Raw genomic sequence first — 22,541 nt, 5'->3', positions numbered from 1 at the left:
CTCGCCCATCTCTGCTGGGCTTGTAGCCCCGAGCACATCTCTTCTTGGGACTGCACTTATAATGACCGTATGTGTTAGTGCATACTGGACGAGTGTTAGGACACACCGCTGGCACCTGCCTGCACTTGTTTATATCTAACAGGATGAAGGGATGAGCAGGAATAAGCGGATAAAGAAGGAGAGAGAGAGAGAGAGTGAAAGCTGTTAGAAAACTGAATCACGCTCATAGGACGTCAGGCAGGGTGTGATTTGATTTTTATTTAACAGAAATTGGACAACACAAGTTACAAATAATAACAATAAACATTTAAAACATCTAACTAGTGTTTCATGTAAACATTTAGTAATGAAATGTTTAGCAGTTTGGTGATGATTTCAGTATGAACACTTGTTTGTTTGGTCTGTAGCTTCAGACATGTGACAGCTCAGATGTATTAAACATGAGGAGTTATTAAAACAGATGCAGTAGAGAATGCTCACGCTGTCACGGATTTGTTGGTGAATATAAGAAAGATTCTATGAATACACACACACACAGTATATGCATATTAGTCATGCATGTGCAAATGAGGCATGTCATTTACATAGATTGAGCAGCATGTTCTGTAGAGATCTTACCAACACAGCGGCCATTTGTATTCACTGTAAACCCCTCTCCACACTGCAAAGAAACAGCCGAACTTCAGCAGAATATCTTATTGAAGCACATGTAGTTATATCAGGTGGATTTGTGCAGAAAAGCGTCTGGTGAGTACATAATCTCTTTCCTAATTTGCATATTCCCATACCTGCCTATGTAAGGTGTGCTTTGACTCCTCCTCCTCCTCATTTGCATGCATCCATACCTGTGAGTCAGACATGAGCACTGACTCCTCTCCTTCATTAGGGTATGCGATCTCAATAACCGTGTTCATATCAGCAGACTCGAGCGGTCTGACCATTGAACGTCCATCTGGCCAATAGACTGCAATGCTGGTGGCGTCATCGCTCCCTGTGAGCCAATGAGAGGAGATTATGAGTGCAATATGCAAATGTTTAATACATTACAGTCTTCAGAGAATAGAGGCACTAACTGGGCACTATTTCTATCTTTTCTTTATAACGATGACATCTGGTTTAATACATGTATATTTGCCACCCAAGCATCTGATATTAAAGGGATTATCAGATACAGTAAGTGGCTGGTCATGTGATAATTTGGAGCAACATATGTAAAATAAGGCTACTGTAATAAGGGCTCACTGAGTCTTCATCTCATGTAAGTGAACATCTTTGTAATCTACAAAGTACTCCTTTAATAATGACATCTGCATCTGGTGTAAATAAACAGCTTGTACCTAATCCAAAGTGAGCCACGGGCTCCATCTCGCACAGGTACCCCGACCCTCCGTCGATGATACGTGTGTGCACGCCGCTGTGTTTCGTGTACATCACCACCTTTGCTCCGCGAGCGTATGCCCCAAAACGAGTGCGCGGCACCACACGCAACCACTTATTACTGGAGCCCTATAGAGAGATGAATACAGGTGCTGAGTTTATGCAAATTAAAAAAGTTAATATTTCTGCATTTCAAATCATTTTTCAAGAAAACATGTACATGTACATATACAGTGGGATCCAAAAGACTGGAAACATTTAGAAAATCTGAGATTTAAAAAAAAAAAAAAAAAAAAAGAATTATATATATATATTTTTAAATGATACAGGGGACCTTCTAACTAGGTACATTATACATTTTACTAATTCAATTTGATTAGTTTTTCATTATTTTGGTCACATTTAAAAACGAACAAATCCATGTATTCTGTCAATAAATGTGATATAATATTGCATATATTATATTTTGTTACATGTTAATTGTTCACAAGCATAATTTGTACAATTTACCAGTATTTACATTGATTAGTTGAACAGGTGCTAATAAGCGGTACTGTCTCTTTAACAAAACCGGCAGTTCGGCAAAGCGCCTGTAAATGAGCGCATGTTTACGTGAGTGGACTCGAATGGCTTTTTCTCATCTGTGCTATTAATGATTAGACTTAAATTTGTATTTTTTTTGCTGTTTTTGATCAACAAATGACTGTAAAGAACAGAAAGGATATTAAAATAGACATTATTCAATGGCTGTGTGGATATCGTCTTTGGACAAGGAACGAGTGAAATCTGACCAGCCAGATACATTTTAGCCGCATAGCATGAAATTTGGTTGCAAATGCGAGTGATTTCCTCGCATTGTAGTGGAGGGATGTGCATACAATAAGAGATTTATCTTGGGATTTAAGAAATTATATTGAGATCATTCAAATGAATTGGAAAAATCGATATTTTTACGCGGTCCTACTGATACAGGATCAGTTTTTCTTCTCATATATAATAATATAAAGCCATGTTTCTCAATAGTGTTGGGGGTAATGCGTTACAAGTAACGTGTGTTACGTAATCAGATTACTGTTTTTGAGTAACAAGTAACGTAATATTTTTTATTTTTGATCACAATATCGGAGTTACTTTTTAAATAAAGTAACGCATTGCTTCTGTACACCACTACTGTCCCTGTATTGCGAGAAATCAGGAGTAAAATTGTGCAAACTTTGGGGAGGAGATGCAGTGCATGATGGGAATTGTAGTTCTATAGAGTGTGAGACCAGAGACTATTTAGTAGAGACGAGTCACTTCTGTTTAAAAGAAGTGAAGAAACTGGAATGCCCAACCAAGAAGCTCTAGCACCCAACAGTCAATGGATTTAGAAAGGTAGTCCCGCCTTGCAGGTAAAAGAGCCAATCAAGTTTTAGATACAGAGATCGGCTGTCAATCAGCTTGCTAACACGCATGGGCATTAGCTATGCAAGCCGGGAAAATTGCATGTTTTTGCATAATATGAGGAAACATTCGGTTGAGTGAGATACGATTGATTCATGTGTTAACACACACTGCATTAAAACATCTGTAAATACGTTTAGGCAGACTAAGTATAAGACTAGTCTCCCACTGGCCACGACATGATACACAGGGTGAAATACTCGCTCAATTCACAGACTAATGCAGCTGAACTGCTCCGTGTCACAGCTCCCCGTAACTGGGAGAATGGGATGAGAAAAGCTGACTCTGGATCAGTGGCTCTGAGCAATGTTCTACATCGATTGTGTGCACAGATAAAATGTCTTAGTTTCTAAAAATATCCTACATTTTTGTTTTATCCTGATTTTTGAAGAACATCTCAGGTTGACTCTGGCATTGTCGATGGGCACCGCACATGATGACAGACATGATGCAGGTTCAAGTGTTGTCTTTCCTGCTTTAGGTAAGACAGTGTGTATTCTTCATTATTCATATTGACTGCCATGTTGATGGAAAAACTAATAATGCATATTCATGTTATTGATTCTTTATTATAAATATGGCACGAACAAATATCTGTTTGTTTACAGTTGTTTTGAGGCGTGTTGTACAGTAGCTAGCATGACCTGTATGCTAGCATGCCTCTTGTATACTATGCATTCCATACAAAAAAAAAGTGGCTGTGAGAAAAAAGTAATGCAAAAGTAACGTAACAATTTACTTTCCATAAGAATTTACTTTTGAATTAAGTAACTTTAAGGAGTTACACAAAATTATAACGAGTACTTTTAAAAGTAACGTTACCCAACACTGGTACTCAACAGGCGGCAAAACGATGATTCCTTCCCATGTGTTCATATCAAATGATAAAATTTACATTAATTTTGAGGTGTCAATTTTCTAGAGCATTGATGTAATTAGGGTCATTTACAGTATTGCCGAGTTGCTGTATAGTTATAGTGGACAGAAAACGACAAACGGATATAAAGAATGTATTAAATGCCAAGACGCAAATATAAATCTGATTATGGGCTAATGTACGTTACATCAGTTCTTCTTTCTCTGAGATATTTTATATCGTATCAAGATTTGAAATCCCTGTGGGCTGATTGGTTAATGTGACATACCTGATTAACCTTAAACACAGAGATAGGCTGTGATGCGCTCTCACCGTGAGCGACCAACAAATCCAACATCCCATCACCATCAAAGTCTGTTACCGTGGCACCTGTAACACCCACAAAGAACTGATCAATTAAACTTCATGAATCTTGCATATTTAGTGTAAAGATGGCACTGATAAATGCTATTCATTAAAAAAAAGGTTGTTTATTAACACAGGACGGGATGTGATGTTGGTCAGATGGTCACCTGTGCCCCGCCCCTGAGGCTCAGAGGCGTCGCCAACATCCAGCTCTGTGATCCCAGGGTCAGAATTCGGTTTCCTGGACACCCTGAACAAACACAAAGACACATTTCCTGCTGAAGAAACCATTTCAGACACACCTGACCCCTCTAAAACCAGCAAAGAGTTTCCCAAAAGAATCGCAAGCTTAAGTTGATTGTAGAGATCGTTGGCGCCAATGGTTTCTACGATCTACTCAGGCCTACGATGCTTTTGGGAAATGGAGCCCTGACCCTGGCCAGCTTGTTGGTTAAGACCCCCAGATAAGACAGATAAGACCAGCAAACTACTTTAGTCTGGTTTAAGCTGCCTTTTCAGCTATTGAAAAATGCTAAAAAGAGGTATTACCCACCCAACAATGTACTCTGTGTTCATATGGGTTACATGCTTCCAAGTGGCATGTTTACATTATCATAGAACACATAGTTGATGATTTAGTTTGTACCTGAAGATTCGGTTGGGGGCGTTTCCTCTGTACGCGATATTATTGAAGAAGACTTCGAGCTGGAGATCGTTGTCAAAGTCGGCTGCGATGACGGTACGGATGGGTGACGGAGACGCGAAAGCCTGAGTGGCGATGTCCTACAACAGCAGAACACAATGTAAACATAATATACATGAGCATGAAGTGCTGAACGACAGCTGGCAGTGAATGGCCACGTTTGATTCGCACCTTGAATCTCTGTTGCTGGTCCTGCAGGTAGAGTCGGTGTGGACCGTTCCAGTTACCATAAACAATGTCGGTCTTTCCATCGCCATTAAAGTCAGCGAGCGCCACACCTCTGCCATGCTGATAGCGGTCTTCAACTCCTGTCAACAATCACACATAAACATCATATGTGACGATAACTCAAAATCAGTGGTCCACTGGTGTCATAACAATAGTTCATTTATTATTAAATAATCATTTAAATTACTAGGCAGGACAATTATTAAGATACAATATTAATTTACTGTAAATGGTCAGTCGGGTCTCTCACCTGCCTCTGCGGCGACATCTTTGAATGTTCCATCACCATTGTTTTGGAACAGGAAGTTGGGTCCATTTTCATTGTCGCAAAAGATGTCCGATCTTGTTTGGCTGAGGATTGGTCCGACAATCACGCCACGCCCACCTGAAATCAGAAACCCAATGTTTACAAAAACTCTTTACTGAGACGTGAGGTAAATGTCGTCATGTTCGCAGTCCCTGCGGACTGTCTGCGTGCAGCCCAATATGTCGTCAGCACAAGCGCCTGGCGTTGGCGGTGCTTAAAGAGCAGTTGTAGTGCGCATGCGTTGAACGCGTCCATACGGGTTTGAGGTCAAAAGAGTATACTTTAAAGGAATATTCTGGGTCCAATACAAGTGAAGCTCAATCGACAGCATTTGTGGCATAATGTTGATCACCACAAAAATTAATTTAGACTCGTTCCTCATTTTCTTTAAAAAAAATGGAGGTTACAGTGAGGCACTTACAATGGAAGAAAATTGGGACAATTTTTGGAGGGTTTGAAGGCAGAAAAAAAAAGGTCACACTATAGGGGAATAGACTAAGAATGTCCAGGAGCGTCACACTTTAAGGGAATCAACTAAGAATGTCCAGGAGCGTCACACTATAGGGGAATCGACTAAGAATGTCCAGGAGCGCCACACTATGGGGGAATCGACTAAGAATGTCCAGGAGCGCCACACTATGGGGAATCGACTAAGAATGTCCAGGAGCGCCACACTATAGGGGAATCGACTAAGAATGTCCAGGAGCGCCACACTATGGGGAATCGACTAAGAATGTCCAGGAGCGCCACACTATAGGGGAATCGACTAAGAATGTCCAGGAGCGTCACACTATAGGGGAATTGACTAAGAATGTCCAGGAGCGCCACACTATGGGGGAATCGACTAAGAATGTCCAGGAGCGTCACACTATAAGGGAATGGACTAAGAATGTCCAGGAGCCACGCTATAAGGGAATCGACTAAGAATGTCCAGGAGCCACACTATAAGGGAATCGACTAAGAATGTCCAGGAGCGCCACACTATGGGGGAATTGACTAAGAATGTCCAGGAGCGCCACACTATAAGGGAATCGACTAAGAATGTCCAGGAGCGCCACACTATAAGGGAATCGACTAAGAATGTCCAGGAGCGTCACACTATAAGGGAATCGACTAAGAATGTCCAGGAGCGCCACACTATAGGGGAATCGACTAAGAATGTCCAGGAGCGCCACACTATAATGGAATCGACTAAGAATGTCCAGGAGCGTCACACTATAATGGAATCGACTAAGAATGTCCAGGAGCGCCACACTATGGGGGAATTGACTAAGAATGTCCAGGAGCGTCACACTATAAGGGAATGGACTAAGAATGTCCAGGAGCGCCACACTATAATGGAATCGACTAAGAATGTCCAGGAGCGTCACACTATAATGGAATCGACTAAGAATGTCCAGGAGCGCCACACTATGGGGGAATTGACTAAGAATGTCCAGGAGCGTCACACTATAAGGGAATCGACTAAGAATGTCCAGGAGCGCCACACTATAATGGAATCGACTAAGAATGTCCAGGAGCGCCACACTATGGGGGAATTGACTAAGAATGTCCAGGAGCGTCACACTATAAGGGAATGGACTAAGAATGTCCAGGAGCGTCACACTATAAGGGAATGGACTAAGAATGTCCAGGAGTGCCACACTATGGGGGAATTGACTAAGAATGTCCAGGAGCGTCACACTATAAGGGAATGGACTAAGAATGTCCAGGAGCGCCACACTATAAGGGAATCGACTAAGAATGTCCAGGAGTGCCACACTATAAGGGAATCGACTAAGAATGTCCAGGAGCGCCACACTATAAGGGAATCGACTAAGAATGTCCAGGAGCGCCACACTATGGGGGAATTGACTAAGAATGTCCAGGAGTGCCACACTATAAGGGAATCGACTAAGAATGTCCAGGAGCGCCACACTATAAGGGAATCGACTAAGAATGTCCAGGAGCGCCACACTATAAGGGAATCGACTAAGAATGTCCAGGAGCGCCACACTATAAGGGAATCGACTAAGAATGTCCAGGAGTGCCACACTATAAGGGAATCGACTAAGAATGTCCAGGAGCGCCACACTATGGGGGAATTGACTAAGAATGTCCAGGAGCGCCACACTATAAGGGAATCGACTAAGAATGTCCAGGAGCGTCACACTATAGGGGAATTGACTAAGAATGTCCAGGAGCGCCACACTATGGGGGAATCGACTAAGAATGTCCAGGAGCGTCACACTATAAGGGAATGGACTAAGAATGTCCAGGAGCGCCACACTATAAGGGAATCGACTAAGAATGTCCAGGAGCGCCACACTATAAGGGAATCGACTAAGAATGTCCAGGAGCGCCACACTATAAGGGAATCGACTAAGAATGTCCAGGAGCGCCACACTATAAGGGAATCGACTAAGAATGTCCAGGAGCGCCACACTATGGGGGAATTGACTAAGAACTAATTGCGGCAGGTAAAAGTGCTTGATATTTACATTTACATTTACCTTTATGCATTTGGCAGACTCTTTTATCCAAAGCGACTTACAGTGCAATTATTACAGGGACAATCCCCCCCGGAGCAACCTGGAGTTAAGTGCCTTGCCCAAGGGCCCAACAGTGGCATCTTGGTGGTGCTGGGGCTTGAACCCCCGACCTTCTGGTCAGTAACCCTGAGCCTCAACCACTGAGCCACCACTGATATTTACACACGCTGTCTGCACAGATATTTTTACATAGTTTTAGCACCCGATTCACTAAAGGAATAATGCAGATCAGGCAACAGTGCAAATGTGGCCACAATATCATGGCAGAACGCAATTTCCAAGTGCAATTCCAATCTTGCGGGGCGATTCTGAGCACTATCCAGCAGAGGATGCAGCAGACCAACGTTATCTGACACACATTGCCAGATGTTACTGCAGGCGTAGTATAGTGAAAGGTTTTAATTGAAAACTCTCTGACCTGTGTATTTGTTAATGTTAGCTTGCGGTCCAACATCAGACAGAGCTATGATGCCCTTCTCCACATCACTGGCAGCTTCATCCATCTCTATCAGTGCGTGCGGCCCCACGTTTCCACTGGCGTAGTTCGCCACGTAAATGGAGTATCGACCTGTACCCTACAACATGACGAGAAATACAGTAATATTCATTAAACAGATTAATGAATACAAAGGTGAATGAAATAAGCAGAAAGGTTTTATGCTGACACAATAATTCATAAAGTGATGAACAATGAAGTACCTTTCTGTCAACACAAGCAACAGAGCGTCCTGCCATGCGATTGGCTACTCCTCTCCGCACGTTTATGTCATCACCGAGCAGATCCTCGAAACGACCATTACGGAACTTGAACAGTTTGTCTGCGTACGTCGCCCGACCTACAAAGAATTATGTTTTGGCATTGATAAAGGATACTTTTGTAGATCACTGTGTGTGTGTGTGCGTGTGTGTGTGTACCAGAAAATGCGTTGTTGGTGTTGAGGAAGTAAATCTCCTCTCTGCCGTCTCCGTCCACATCGCAGGCGGTCACGCCAATGGCGTTTCCCTGCGGGTCTCTCAACGGGTAATACGGAGAACTGCGGTCATCCACGGCAATGTTGACCAGCTTGTTCTGGGTACGGTCGTACTTCAGAACTAAGTTTGGGCCATTATACCTGAAAATGGAACAAACCAAATTTAAGTTAAATAAATAAAATGTACCCTCATTCCCCCACACAGCCATGTGATAATAAAGACTTTTTAATGTAATGCAGTTTTATTTTTGGACTAATTTGAACCCTTGACCCCAGAACCCCTTAACTTTAAACCCCCCAAGATATTTCTTAACTATATTGTATTGCACTAATGTGCATAGTGTTCTGCTGGATTGTTTCTACCCGGCCACCACCACCTCCAGGTCCCCGTCTCCATCCACATCTGTCACCGCCATCCCATAATTCAGTTGAGTGGGGTTGTGAAGAGCATCAGGAGGCAGAACTGTATCCGTGGTAACAGAGAACATGGGCTGAGCTTGAGAGAGACCAGACAGTCCCAAACAGAGAAGACACGCCCACCACAACCTCATCTCCACCTGTAAATCAAATGCTATACAGAGCACATTACAATGCAATACACATGCTTATAAAGGAATTATTTTGGATTAGATGGGAAAAGCATTTTTAATGGTGGATATACATCATATGGCATAACATAAATACATTCCTATCGCAAAAATAAAATGGGGAGTGGGTGAAATTATGCATAAAAAAAAGCAGAATTTGGTTGATAATTAATATTAAAGAAAATTAAAAATATTTCCAGAACAGAACTAATTGATGATATTGCATTTGGAAGTCACCATCACCCATGCAGAAATGCAAAAAACTGTTTTGTTAGGTAAACAAATTAACAATACTCTATCATATCCATCTAATCTGGTATTTGCGCTCAATTATAACGGCTACTTACACTCCCAGTGTTTCCAGTAGGTCACTTGATTGAAAAATACTCAAAATGATGCGGAACTTCTGTTTTATATGGTGGGTTTTAGCTGCTTACACAACTTCAGTGCTGCCGCTTTGTGTAAGAGCTTGTGTAAGCGACTGCCCAATCACATTCAAGGAATTTAAATATTCAAATATATTGAACGCTTGACCAATCGGAAATCTGCCAGAGAAACGCCCCGCAACAGGAGCTCAGTGGATCTGGCCTTATACTAAACACAACATGACGGACTGAACCAAAGCTGCGAGAACGGGGGAGTTCATACACTCACCAGCGGAAGTGTGAGAGAGCCACACAAACTTTACAGGGAGATTTGGCAATTTTATTTATATTTTTTCCCCCTCAAATGATCGTTTTCAGGTTTAGAAAATATTTAGTTTTTCGTTTTGGAGAACGCTTATTTTTTTATTGCCTGGAACAAACTAAAATGACACGGTCACTACTACCAACCTGCGAGCAGTTTTTGGTGTAGTAAAGAGATATTAAGTCATCACTATGAGTTGCTGATGAGTTTGAACACATTGGATGAATCTCTTCATCTTCACAAATTACTTAAAAATACTTTGCTAATGTTTTTGTTTCATGCCAGTCAACTCTTATAAACCTTCAGTACATATTAGATGTATCCTAATTACCTTACAGGTGTAAATATTGTACATTTAGCATGTTTCTCAAAAGCTTTAAAGTTTTATGGTACCAAATCGATGTAAAGAAATACTTTTGCATTCTCGGCAAGTCTTCAAAAGTTGCTGCGCTAGAATTCCAGTAATCTGATTCAAAATGTCCGAATCTTTCTCCACTTGATTCATGTTCGGTTCGGAACCGGTTCCATTTTGGAAGGAAATAACATTCCGAAACGGTGTTTTGAGACTTTCAGTCCCATTAAATGTTCTTGAATGTGCATTTCCCCTCCGATACGGACAGCCTTTCTAAAATACCGTTTGGCAAACACACCGCACAACGAGATTCCTGAATTAACGGCCAATGAGTCGGTGCTTATGAATCACCGCAGTCCAGACTCGTTATTCTGTTGAATATACAGCACGATCAGTGTAGCAGCTTCTTTCAGATTTTTTTTTTTTTTTAATCTTTATGCAAAGTTCACCTGGTTTTGTACCCATCCGTTATACTTGTCTAATACTCTCGTGTTAGGGGTTTCTTCTAATCACTGACCATAAATGTGAGCAATAGTTGGCATCAGTGCCCGCACACTTATTCAGCCGCCTGGCAACCGAAAGTTATTTTCCCCCAATCATTTTTGCATTGGCTTGTTATAAAATCCTCCAAATGAACCAATGCAACCAGCACCAAGGTGACTCGCAACATTACAAGCGTTGCGAATGACGTGATTAAATACAAATAATAAAAGTGATGGGAATGTATAAAACTATTGTTGGTTCCAAGTATGGAAACAATTTATGTTATGTTTACTGTAAAGCTCCTGCCATGTATAAATAAGTCAGTTTAAGGGTGAAGAGATACCAACTTGGTTGTGTCATGGGAGTGGGCCGTCCCTCCTGGGCTAGTTCTGCGGGCTTTGTTGGCTGCTGCTCTCTGATTGGTGAACCGTTCTCTGCTGCCAAACACAGACTGATGGCTTGAACAGAAGCATATACCACCCACGATCAACCTCAGAGCTCAAGGTAGGTCTGTCTTTCAAGATGTGCGAGTTATCGTTGATAATGTGTCAATGGGATAAATCAGTGGGATTTTTAACTTCAGGATCCCCGCTCGGCAAACACCACTAACAAACTTTCACTCTGAACAGCGTTCATGTGATCTGATGAGAGTTCTCTAATACTTTATTTAGCAGTTTTTAAAAACAAGCCGTAAAAAAAAAAGCATACAATTTATGTTTTATATCACATCATGATTTCCGATGACTTGGGATGAAAAAAGAAACCTGTTTTCATAGAATGAGGAACAACACACGCGCACACCACGAGTACCCGCACACACATACACACAGGAAGTGAGCGAACGTGCACATGCACACAATACACCCTCGAATAAAAAAAGACTAAATGAATTAAAATCAACAATGGGAATGTTCCAACTCAAACAAACAAATTATTTAAAAAAATTATAATTATAATATTAATAATACAAGGTTACTCATTGAGTTTCAAAACACAGTAGTTACAACACCTGAAGTTTTTCTCTAACGGACCGTTTTCCTCAAAAAGATTCTTTTAAAATAAAAAATGTGTGCAGAATAGGAAGTGCACGCTCATGTGTAGAAGTTTCCCTGGAGAGGAGTCACATTTGCGTGAGGAAGGGGAGATGAGCAGTTTGATTTTAGTTCATCAGTGTGTGTGTGTGTGTGTGTGTGTGTGTGTGTGTGAGATCAAGCAGAAATACAGCGTTTGTGATGCATCACTGGGCCCCAGAGGAGTCACAGAGCTTCCTGCTGGACACAGGAAGAGTGGAAGAACTTCAGTCCTTTTCTCAGAAGAAAGCAAGAGGATGGAGGGAAGAAGCGGGACGTCCATTGATGATGGGTTAACCGACAGTCTTTCACTGAGCCTGAAACAGAGAAGTCATTTATGTTTATTTGGTCAGGTCATTGGTATAGTTCAATATACACCGTATGTGCATTTGTGATTTGGTTGGCGATACACAGTATATTTAAGCAATATAATTATGCTATATCGTCCAGCTCTACTTCTTGTGTGCGATGTGCATGTACCTGCTGGCCCTGAGGCGCTGCTCCGGGGGTCTGTCCCGTCTGGCCGTAATAAGCAGCCTGCTGTCTGTAGTATTCGGCCCATGCCGCGCTGTAATCCGTCTGTCCTGCTGCAGCGGCAGGAGCGCCCCCTGCAGCCGGAGCCGCACCTCCACCTGCTGCAGCTGAAAAAGACAAGTGATGTCATCTAAACACGGAGTGTGGACAAGGGTCATGATAAAATGCTGAATATGCAGATTCGATATCAATTTTGGTCCAAAAGTTGACACATTGAAGCACAATGTCTTACCCATCTTCTTGTAGTACTCCTCCCAGGCTTTAGTGTAGTCGGGCTGAGCGGCGCCCGGAGCAGCTTGATTCTGGTCTGCAATCGCTGGAGCAGCTGGTTGGGCTGCTGGGGTCTGTCCGGGCATAGCGGCACCTGCTGGCTGCTGGTAATACTGTGCGTAATAAGCTGCCCACGCTGCATTAGGATCCGCAGCCGCCTTACCTGAGAGAGAGAAATTCCCTTTTTACAAATCACAAGCGCTCGATAAGAAGTGCGTAGAGTTTTGTCAAATGAGTTTAACCGCTGCACAGAAATGAGGCATGTGCCTCCATGTTCATTAGGCGTTATACTATTAAGGCTTTTAAAAAGCCCTTGAAGCACATGATGATGTCATCAATATTTCTCATCCATTTTTTCCAGAAGAAATAAGTGATAATGTTAGATTCATAAAATCAATTTGGATTTCATGGCGTCTCGAGGATATGCCGGTTCTCATGCAAAAAGGATCTATCCCAAGAGAGTAAATGTGCATGTTTTTACTCACTGGGATCATGTGGCTGCCACTGCTGATATGTGTTTCCCCATCCCTGAGGATACTGACCACCAGGAGGCCCTCCACTGCAGAGAGAGAGAGAGAGAGAGAGAGAGAGAGAGAGAGAGAGAGAGAGAGAGAGAGAGAGAGAGAGAGAGAGAGAGAGAGAGAGAGAGAGACTTGAAACTGCGTGTAATCAAAATCGGTTTTACCGATTAATCAGTGCCGATAGTTGCTTTTTGGACTTTTTGGTTATCTGCAAAAGTCTATGCTAATAGTTTCCATTTCCTCCAATGTCAAGGCAGTATGTCTGACAGTATAACAGCGGCCTCTAGAGGTGAAACATGTCTCATATTTCAAAATAAAAGTCCCCAGTGCATTACAGGCTTGTTTATGTTATTATTGTGATTTTGTTTGAATAGACTGCATCTGACATTTTATTAATTTTGGACTCTTGTAGTCTCGCTGTGCCCGTCATACTAAAGGCAAGAATCAGATTTATCTAGATTCGATTAATCGATTTTAAAAACCATCGACCGATTAATCGGTTTTCTGCCTTTTCCACCACCTTAATTATCAGTACTATTATCGGTGGACCTCTATTATCCAGTCATAAGTTATTAAAGGAAACGGATTTATCCAAACCTGTTCAACCACTTAACTGAAAACAATCTGCTCAAATGAAGGATTCGCTCACAAATCGGACATCACTGTGGCTTGCAAGCAAGATCTACTCTACACAATATCTCTATATACTAAAAAAAGACTTCCAGGAGTTTTCCAGGCCTGGAAAACACATAAAAAAATTCCCTGATATTCCCCATGTTGTTCTTATGTATATTTGTTATTAATAAATGTGGTACTGACTGTGGGGGTCCTCCAGGGGGTCCGGGCTGGTATGGGTTTGGGTTGTAAGGGTCCATAGGTCCACTGGGGCCTGGCCCACCTGGTCCGGGTCCAACAGGGCACAAGGGACCCTAAGAAGAGCAGCAGACCAAATCAATCTAGTTTAACCAAGCAACCACCTTTATTATAAAAGATAAAACGTCACATGTCTTTTTACCAGATCATTATCGTACCTCGATCTTGTCCTCGATGAGCTGTTTGGCGTGGTCGATTTGTTGAGGTGACCCCCGAATGATAAAGAGCTTGAAGTTGGGGTCGCCGTTGGGTGGCGGCTGGCGCGAGATCTCCACAAACGCTCCGGTTTGCTGGTTGATCGCCTTTACGTTCTCTCCTCCTCGGCCAATCACGAGGCCACATTTGTGAGCTGGGATGGAAAAGGTCATCTCACTGCCAGGGGGGCCCCAGTTGCCTGGACCACGCCCCCTTCCATGCCCACCCGGAGGCATACCTGTGCCAGGAGGCCCAGGAGGACCCTGAGAAACAGATGCACAAAACATCTAAATATGAATTTAGTGACACGAGACACCAGAATAGCATATTCGTGACTATTCATAACACCAAGTCCAGAAAAGTGCCAACATGACGGCATTTGGAACGCACTTCATTTCCAGGAGATGTTATCGCATTTTGATTAAACGTCACACAAACACAATTCTTTGGAATCATGTGCACAGGTGAATCGTTCTCAGTAAGACCAGAAACATGTGAAGAAAGTAAAGGGTCATTTTTATGTTGACTTGTACATATTCTGAATTTGATATCCAGATGAATACAAATCTCGTGATCACTCACCCCTCCGCCTTCCTCTCGCACTCTGATGCTCTGCAGAAGCTCATTGATGATACTGGCGGCATGTTCACAGCGATCGGGAGGTCCCATTACATGAGCGATCTTATCTGGACCAGTACCATCATCTACACACAGAATGAGAGATTAATACTTTGCTTGACAAAGCCTTGCCTGAAAGTTTCATATCTATTCCGTCAATGGGATCTCTGCGCAAATGGTAAGATCGATCCGTTAAAAAAAAAAGATATGGCACACCAAGGCAGAACAGTCTGAAGGTCTGTGCCAGTCTGGTGGATGTAGCTTGAAGGCTCTTGGGAGGACTTATTGATCAGGTTTGTTGAATTCTTCAGGCTCTGAGTGCGCAAACTGACCTGGTTTAAACTGTATCCTCACACCGGCATCGCTCTGAATTTTCTTGATCATCTCTCCGCTTCGGCCAATCACAACGCCGACAGAGTGACGTGGCACCGGCACCTGTCCAATAAGAATGGGATTCATTTGCATACAGAGCACATTTAAGCATAATGTGTTTACAGAGAAAGACAATTTAACCAGATGCACAAACCTCAATTCCTCCTCCGCCACCACCACCTCCTCCACCCATATGAGAGCCATACTCGTTTCTGTCAAATCCAGAGTTTTCCCTCTCGCGCAGAATTTCCTGCACCATTTCACGTGCTTGCTGGAGAGAAGGACAAATGATATGACCTCTTAGTAAAACTAAAAGTGTGTGAAACATGGCATGGGTGTAACGGCTCAAACTTCTATCAAATTAAAATAAAGATTTTTTTCAATGAATCACAATCTTCATTTGAACGATCCTGATATAGATTTCTTTTATATCACAAAATTAATCTTGCACTCTGTGCCATGGGTGCTCATTACCAGTTGATCGTAACACAACCACTAGTTTATCTCGTTAACAGGCCAAGAGAGAGAAAGCATAAATAATGAGAATCTTAACGGGACAGTGCACCCAAAAATGAAAATGCTCTCATCATTTACTCACCCTCATGCCATCCCAGATGTGGATGACTTTCTTCAGTAGAACACATCTTCTGTAGGTCCATACAATGCAAGTGAATGAGGACCAGAACTTTGAAGCTACAAAAGGATATAAAGGCAGCATAAAAGTAATCCATATGACTCCAGTGGTTTAATCCATGTCTTCAGAAGTGCTATGATAAGATAAGTGAGTGAGAAACAGATCAATATTTAAGTCCTTTTTACTATAAATCTCCATCTATGACCAGCACCAACCAGTAGGTATCTGAATGCCAAAGTGATTTTCAGTAAAAAGGACTTAAATATTGATCTGCTTCTCACCCACACCTAACATATGTCTTCTGAAGACATGGATTAAACCACTGGTGTGGTATGGATTACTTTTAAGCTGCCTTTATGTGCTTTATGGAGATTCAAAGTTCTGGTCACCATTCACTTGCATTGTATGGACCAACAGATCTGAAATACTCATTTTTGGGTGGACTATCCCTTTAAAGATCACTTAATTTCCTCATTCTGGTACTCGTACGCTGTTTGGCTGACAGGCGGCTTATGCGTTGCATGTTTTATATGCACGTGTGTTGCGGTAATGCGGATACATGCCTAATCGATAAAGTAATAATAACATGCCTGTCTTGGTGAGTTATTCAAGTAAACAGTCATTTACATCTAAAAGTAAAGAGCAGGACAAAACTCCTGTTGAAAATGTAAAGCACCCCCCCCCAATTTGGCATGCCCAAAATTGCCTCCGCGTCTGAATCCGCGCAACTCATCACGTGGTTTGTTAAGTGTGTTACATCAACACACAACTCACCACACGCCCCACCGAGAACCACATTATAGCGACCATGAGGAGGTTACCCATGTGACTCTACCCTCCCTAGCAACCGGGCCAATTTGGTTGCTTAGGAGACCTGGCTGGAGTCACTCAGCACGCCCTGGATTCGAACTCACGACTCCACGTGTGATAATCAGTGTCAACACTCGCTGAGACACCCAGACCCCCAAAGCACTGTTTTCTTAATTTGGATCATTGTTCTTATTTGCTACCGTCCGTTTACCCAGCTTGAATAATTACACCTTGAAGAAATGTTGTTGTGCTATCGAAAAATGGTATTGAGAACCGTCAAACTGCTTTTACACGCAAGCAAAATGGACATGCAAGCAAAAAAGAAAAAACAGTTTTCAGATTTAAACATTTCCTACCAACAGATCTACTCAGTTTACACCATTCATACATCACTTGTATTACACATAACTAACTGATTTGGTTCCCTCAGCCGAGTCTGGTTTCTCCCAAGGTTTTTTTCGCCACTAACTAACATCTTATGGACTTTTTCGTTCCGTGCCACAGTCGCCTTTGGCTTGCTCACTGGTGGCCTAAAGACAAAAACATTAAGGCATGGTTTTCAAAGACGTTTTTGATTAAACTGCTCAATGGGGATTTTTAAGACATGACAGACTCCACAGTATGACTTTCTGTAAAGCTGCTTTAAAACTGTGTGTATTGTGATGTGCATCATAATATAACTGAAACACCCAAATTAATCCGAATCGAAGGCGAATCTGGAAATCCGTATCGGTACCCAGCTCTTGTTTTGTTTGTATTATGGTTTTGGTTTGGCCCCCGTTAGGGGTGCACATAATGGATTCATTTGACACAGATAATGATACCGGACATGTAAAGCATCTGATGTAAAACCGCCCTCACCTGCACTTTGAACGGATCTCCTATGATGCGCAGTGGTTTGTCCATGTTTGGGCCCTGAGAAGCGTCCTGAATCAAAATCATCTTCACACCAGCTCGCTCCTGAAACGCGCACATTAGTTTAAGCGAAGAGGTCAAGACAACATGTTCTTCACTTAAAGAAACCGTCTGCGCACACGAAATCTACCTGCAGCTGCTTAATAGTTTCTCCTCCTTTGCCGATGATGAGTCCCGCCTTTCCTGCCGGAATGATCATTTCCTGCATGTGGCCGTTGCCGTTGGTCGACTCGTGGAAGGATGGGGGTGCACCCCGCCCCCGAGACACGATATCATCCAATAGCATTTTGGCCTTCCTGTGTGGAGAGGTCAAAGTTCAAACCTCAAACACACAGATTGACAGTGAAGTTATGCGAGTCATAAGAACAAACTTACTGGATGGATTCAGGAGAGCCGGTGAGAGACACACTCCTCTCTGGAAGGCCGCCACTGTCTGAACACACACACACCAAGTCCCATCATGCCCAATACATGTACACATGCTGCTACGAGATCAAAGAATTCAACAGATCTAGACTCTAACGTATGGAGTCATAGGTTGCATTCGACTCACCTGGAGCGATCTGAACTTTACAGCCCGAATCTTGCTGGATCTTACCGATCTGTTCTCCACCCCGACCAATAACTACAGAAAGATACATATATAAATACACACACACACATTTATATATATATATATATATAACATTCTGTGGGCATCAGAGGAAAGTTCAAGTGCGGGCAACATTATGGTAATGAGCTTTGACGCGGTTCTATTGGAGTATAGAGGAGCTCCGCTCTAGTGACGTCTAGAGAGCACATCCGTGTAAACTTCGGTTCCCACCAAACATAAGTACCGAATTACTGCCGTGGCGGGTTTCCCCGTAATATACGATCTGTCCCTGTTTGCTAACAGGAATACATGTATTTTATTTTGTTTACAAACAACCATAATTTTAATTTCATTCTGCGATCGATCGATTTCTTACTTTCACATTTAAAATATTTCATGAGGATATTCGCTACTTGTGATAGGTCGGCAAAAAGATACCGGTCGACATGTCTGGATGTTTTGTGGCCCCTTTAAATATAGTTCACAAAACCAAATATTCCGAACGAGCGTTGCCGCCCATTTCAACTATGTCAGCGCATCCACGAATCTTCTATAGCGTTGTTGGAAGGGCAGCCAGAGCGAATTTTGACGCTCCGCCGCCTCTGGTCTGAACGCACGGTAAATACTTAAACTGTAAACATAAATGTTTTTCTGCATAATGGTAATAACATATACACACACACACACACACTCACTTTTAAGTGGTTTTCAGCATCTCTAGCCTTAAACATTGCGTTTTCAGCGATTTGTCAACTTAAACGTAGTTTGAAACTTAAACTTCAAAGCTTTTTTTGCTCCACTGGTAGGAAAGTTCCTTATTCCCGGTGTCATGATTAATTGCATTATTTTTTATAGAATTAAATCACACTGAATTATCATATAAAATTGACAGCTGTCAATCACATTTTATCCCTAGAATTAACTACAATGTGCCAATAATGTAATCGAATTAATCACAATAAATTGCAAATCAATAATTACTGAGAAAGGTCCCAAATAAAAAATCATTTTATAATAATTCAAATAAATGTAATGTATTTGAATGATCTGAATTGTAATATTATATCACATGCAAACATCAAAATACGGTTGACTTTTATTGCTGTTACATTAAACATAACCCTGTTATTGCGCTACTTCCCTCTGCACCATTTAACTGCGGTCTGAGTTATGCTCGAGGTGTTTTCAGCATGCTGTGTCAAGTTAAACATATTTTGAAAATTGCACCTCAAGAGCAGACTGTCTCAGAAACTGAGTTTTGGGGCCAAATGTACTCAAGACATGCTACTGACAGGTTTCATGAGATTCACACATTCAAAATTCTGTTTGGAGCAGTGCATGATGGGTAGCGTGAACTTACCGAGGCCAACCATTCCATCAGGCACTCTGTATTCTTCTGTGACAGTGGAGGGACGGATACTGCACAAACATTTAATGTGAAAGTCAATAACAGCAACTGAAAACTTCAGCATTAAAACCACATTTAATAATAGAAGTTTAATACATAAGGTTTGGGGTTTGTTCAGATCACTAAACCAAGTAAGTGAGAACACACACCAGTAATGAAAAGGACAGTAGTCTTACCTCTGCTGTGAAAGGGCCGCCAGCTGAGCTCCAATAGCTGCGGATGAGACATGTATAAAATCACTGCTCTAAAAATACACACATGTGCTTTGATTCATGATGTGTGTGAGTGTGAAGAATCTAAAAGCACATACACAGGGCAGCAGCGTTGTCCCGGTCCGATGCCATCTTTTTACTCTCTGGTTGATCTGATGGGGAAAAACACAAAAGCAGCTCACAACTAGCTCAAAGAGAATCAGACAGATCCATCTCTCAAGTTCTGCTGTACCTCCATCCTCCAGTGATCGTTTCTGTGCTGAGAAGGGGTAACCCTCCGCACCTCCGTTATTGCTCATGGGGGGACCCGAAACATCACCACCGATCTTTGCTGCAATCTAGAAAAGACAAAAATAACCGTATGATTGCTGGGAGACACAAAATACCATTTAAGCAAACCAGAAAGAATCTTTGAGCTAAATAGAAACCATGAGATTAAAGCAATATTTAGCCAATTCAATATCTTAGAGAAGAGCTAGACTAGAAAACCTTTTAAGCAAAATGTTTTTTTATCCCCAGTTTGGAACACCCACCCAACGCTCCGGGTCCTCGTGGTGGCGTAGTGACTCGCCTCAATCCGGGTGGCGGAGGATGAATCTCAGTTTCCTCCACGTCTGAGACCGTCAATCCGCACATCTTATCACGTGGCTTGTTGAGCGCGTTACCGTGGAGACGTGGCTAGTGTGGAGGCTTCACGCTATTTTCCGCAGCGTCCACGCACACCTCACCACACGCCCCACCGAGAGCGAGAACCACATTATAGCGACCACAAGGAGGTTACCTCATGTGACTCTACCCTGCCTAGCAACCGGGCCAATTTGGTTGCTTAGGAGACCTGGCTGGAGTCACTCAGGACACCCTGGATTCGAACTCGCGACTCCAGGTGTGATAGTCAGCATCAACACTCGCTGAGCCACCCAGACCCACACCTTTTAAGGACTATTGATCATTTATATGCCTGGAAAGCAACTTCAAAACCATATTTCCAGGTTTTCCATGACTGTGGAAACCTGCCAAGTCAAGTTTCAACATCAACATTCTTTTAATGTAGTGTAAACTGGAGGCAGCCCGATATATCGGCTTTACCGACTTATCTGTGCCGATAATTACATTTTGGAGATTTTGGTTATCTGCAATAATCTAGGTTGACAGTTTTTAATTCCTCCATGATCCTCTATCGCCAGAGGATTGTACAGCATAACAGCGGCCTCTACAGGTGAACTAAAATCAATCACTGACATCTCGTGGGGATTAGCGGTCTCTAAATCTTTCATCATTGAGAAGGTGAATAAAGATTACAGAAAGCTTAATTTGGTAAATACTTAAATATAGAGCATTGTAACGGAGCAATGTCTCCGTCATTTCAAAATACGAGTCCTGGTGTATCCCGGCTTGTTCACCCAATAGTTAAAAGTCCTGCGTCATCCACCAAATCTTCCTTTTTTTCTCCCCTGATTATAATTGGGTTTTTTGATTTCGAGACAGACTGCATATGGATTAACGTTTATTTTGGACTCTTAACGCCTCTGTCTGTGCCCGTCATAGTAAGAAATATCTACAGTTTTTTTTTTTTACATTGTAAAACAATTTTTAAAAACGATCAGCCGATTAATCGTCGATCTGCCTATTTTCACCATCTTTCTGTATCGGCAAAAATTCACTTTTATATCGGCTGACCTCAAACAAATAATGTACAAAAAAAGTGCAAGAACCACTGTAATACTGTCTTTTATGGGACATGGTCCATCAACGTCCCATATTGTTCTTTAAAATACCTTGGAGTACCTTGTAAATAAATGGTGAATGGTATTTTAAATCAGATGCAACCACTGTACCATGGCACCTCAACATTTTAATGTAAAGTTGTTCAAAACTATTATTTCCTAAAAAGGCTATATGTACTACAAAATGACCACGGTTTTGGACCTGTAACATGGTACTTAATTAAGAAAACTACCATAGTAAAGCCATATTTATCGTAACCATGGAAAGAGGAAATACTATTGTAAACACATGGTACTATTATACCATAGCTGGCTACATGAATTTGAATGCTAAAACACTATATTACCATCTGAAAACATGCCCACAGTATCGCCACGATACTATAATATTAACTGTAATACCAATATATGTTTAGGTCCCTTGGAGTACCATGTAAACATCATGTTGATATAAATCAAAGTACTATTATATTACTACCGTTTTACCACAATAGCTCACAGATGTTATTATTACCGCTCACGCTATGCGATCATTGTCCCGCACGCCGGGTCATGTTAGCGGGCCGCGCTCAGTCCCGCACTGCGGTTCACTCACCTGCCGGGCACGCTGCACCGCGTCAGCGAACGCGTCTTTCTTGATTCCACCGGCTCCGGACGGCGGCACCGCGCTATACTCAGACATGCTGTCCGTGCGGAGATGTGAGGCGAGCAGGATGCGGCGGTGAGTCTAGGCCGGGCGGAGGTGCGCAGAAGCGGGAAGACGAGCGACACAAACGCATGGGAGGGACAAAAGATCTTCGTGGAGCTGAGGAACGTCTCCTATAGGCGTTCTTAAAGATGGGCTGTTGAGCTGACCAATCAGAGTGCAGCTGGGGGCGAGTGCTGTTTGATCATTGGATGTT

General features: G+C 42.3%; 2 protein-coding genes across 4 annotated transcripts; both read right to left on the bottom strand.

The window, feature by feature from the left end:
- Window positions 1–244: 244 nt before the first annotated feature.
- LOC127652223 (cartilage acidic protein 1-like) lies at window positions 245–9,841 on the bottom strand. Of its 3 annotated transcripts, XM_052138361.1 has the most exons (14): window positions 9,717–9,841; window positions 9,146–9,339; window positions 8,727–8,923; window positions 8,511–8,647; window positions 8,230–8,386; window positions 5,224–5,358; window positions 4,917–5,053; window positions 4,689–4,825; window positions 4,210–4,292; window positions 3,966–4,066; window positions 1,338–1,506; window positions 846–991; window positions 619–661; window positions 245–516 (listed from the first exon to the last, which is right to left on the bottom strand). In XM_052138361.1, the coding sequence occupies exons 2-14, from the start codon at window positions 9,331–9,333 to the stop codon at window positions 485–487; spliced, it is 1,662 nt and encodes a 553-aa protein (XP_051994321.1). In that variant the 5' UTR covers window positions 9,334–9,339; window positions 9,717–9,841; the 3' UTR covers window positions 245–484. The 3 variants fall into 3 exon arrangements, with proteins under 3 accessions (XP_051994321.1, XP_051994319.1, XP_051994320.1); XM_052138359.1 differs by having other exon boundaries at window positions 245–661; XM_052138360.1 differs by having other exon boundaries at window positions 245–661; window positions 9,146–9,353; window positions 9,717–9,835.
- Window positions 9,842–12,061: 2,220 nt separating this feature from the next.
- LOC127652222 (far upstream element-binding protein 2-like) lies at window positions 12,062–22,413 on the bottom strand. Its single transcript, XM_052138358.1, has 18 exons — window positions 22,235–22,413; window positions 20,148–20,253; window positions 20,014–20,067; window positions 19,880–19,916; window positions 19,656–19,714; window positions 18,257–18,328; window positions 18,079–18,136; window positions 17,834–17,999; window positions 17,650–17,748; window positions 15,499–15,615; window positions 15,305–15,407; window positions 14,937–15,058; window positions 14,318–14,617; window positions 14,106–14,215; window positions 13,251–13,324; window positions 12,728–12,928; window positions 12,442–12,602; window positions 12,062–12,278 (listed from the first exon to the last, which is right to left on the bottom strand). The coding sequence occupies exons 1-18, from the start codon at window positions 22,319–22,321 to the stop codon at window positions 12,270–12,272; spliced, it is 1,935 nt and encodes a 644-aa protein (XP_051994318.1). The 5' UTR covers window positions 22,322–22,413; the 3' UTR covers window positions 12,062–12,269.
- Between the last annotated feature and the right edge of the window lie 128 nt (window positions 22,414–22,541).

Source organism: Xyrauchen texanus, chromosome 11 (assembly GCF_025860055.1).
Source record: "Xyrauchen texanus isolate HMW12.3.18 chromosome 11, RBS_HiC_50CHRs, whole genome shotgun sequence".
In the NCBI taxonomy this organism is placed as follows: Eukaryota; Metazoa; Chordata; class Actinopteri; order Cypriniformes; family Catostomidae; genus Xyrauchen; species Xyrauchen texanus.
Note: the sequence above shows the minus strand (reverse complement) of the source record. Positions and strands in the feature narration are given on the sequence as shown.

Coding starts and splice junctions, on each gene's coding strand:
- LOC127652222 (XM_052138358.1), bottom strand. CDS start 22,321: ATGTCTGAGTATAGCGCGGTGCCGCCGTCCGGAGCCGGTGGAATCAAG. Junction 19,917..20,013: donor GGACAACGCTGCTGCCCTGT/GTATGTGCTTTT, acceptor TCTCATCCGCAG/CTATTGGAGCTCAGCTGGCG. Junction 17,749..17,833: donor AAACTATTAAGCAGCTGCAG/GTAGATTTCGTG, acceptor TGCGCGTTTCAG/GAGCGAGCTGGTGTGAAGAT.
- LOC127652223 (XM_052138359.1), bottom strand. CDS start 9,333: ATGAGGTTGTGGTGGGCGTGTCTTCTCTGTTTGGGACTGTCTGGTCTC. Junction 5,054..5,223: donor AGATGTCGCCGCAGAGGCAG/GTGAGAGACCCG, acceptor GATTGTTGACAG/GAGTTGAAGACCGCTATCAG. Junction 4,826..4,916: donor ACCAGCAACAGAGATTCAAG/GTGCGAATCAAA, acceptor CTGCTGTTGTAG/GACATCGCCACTCAGGCTTT.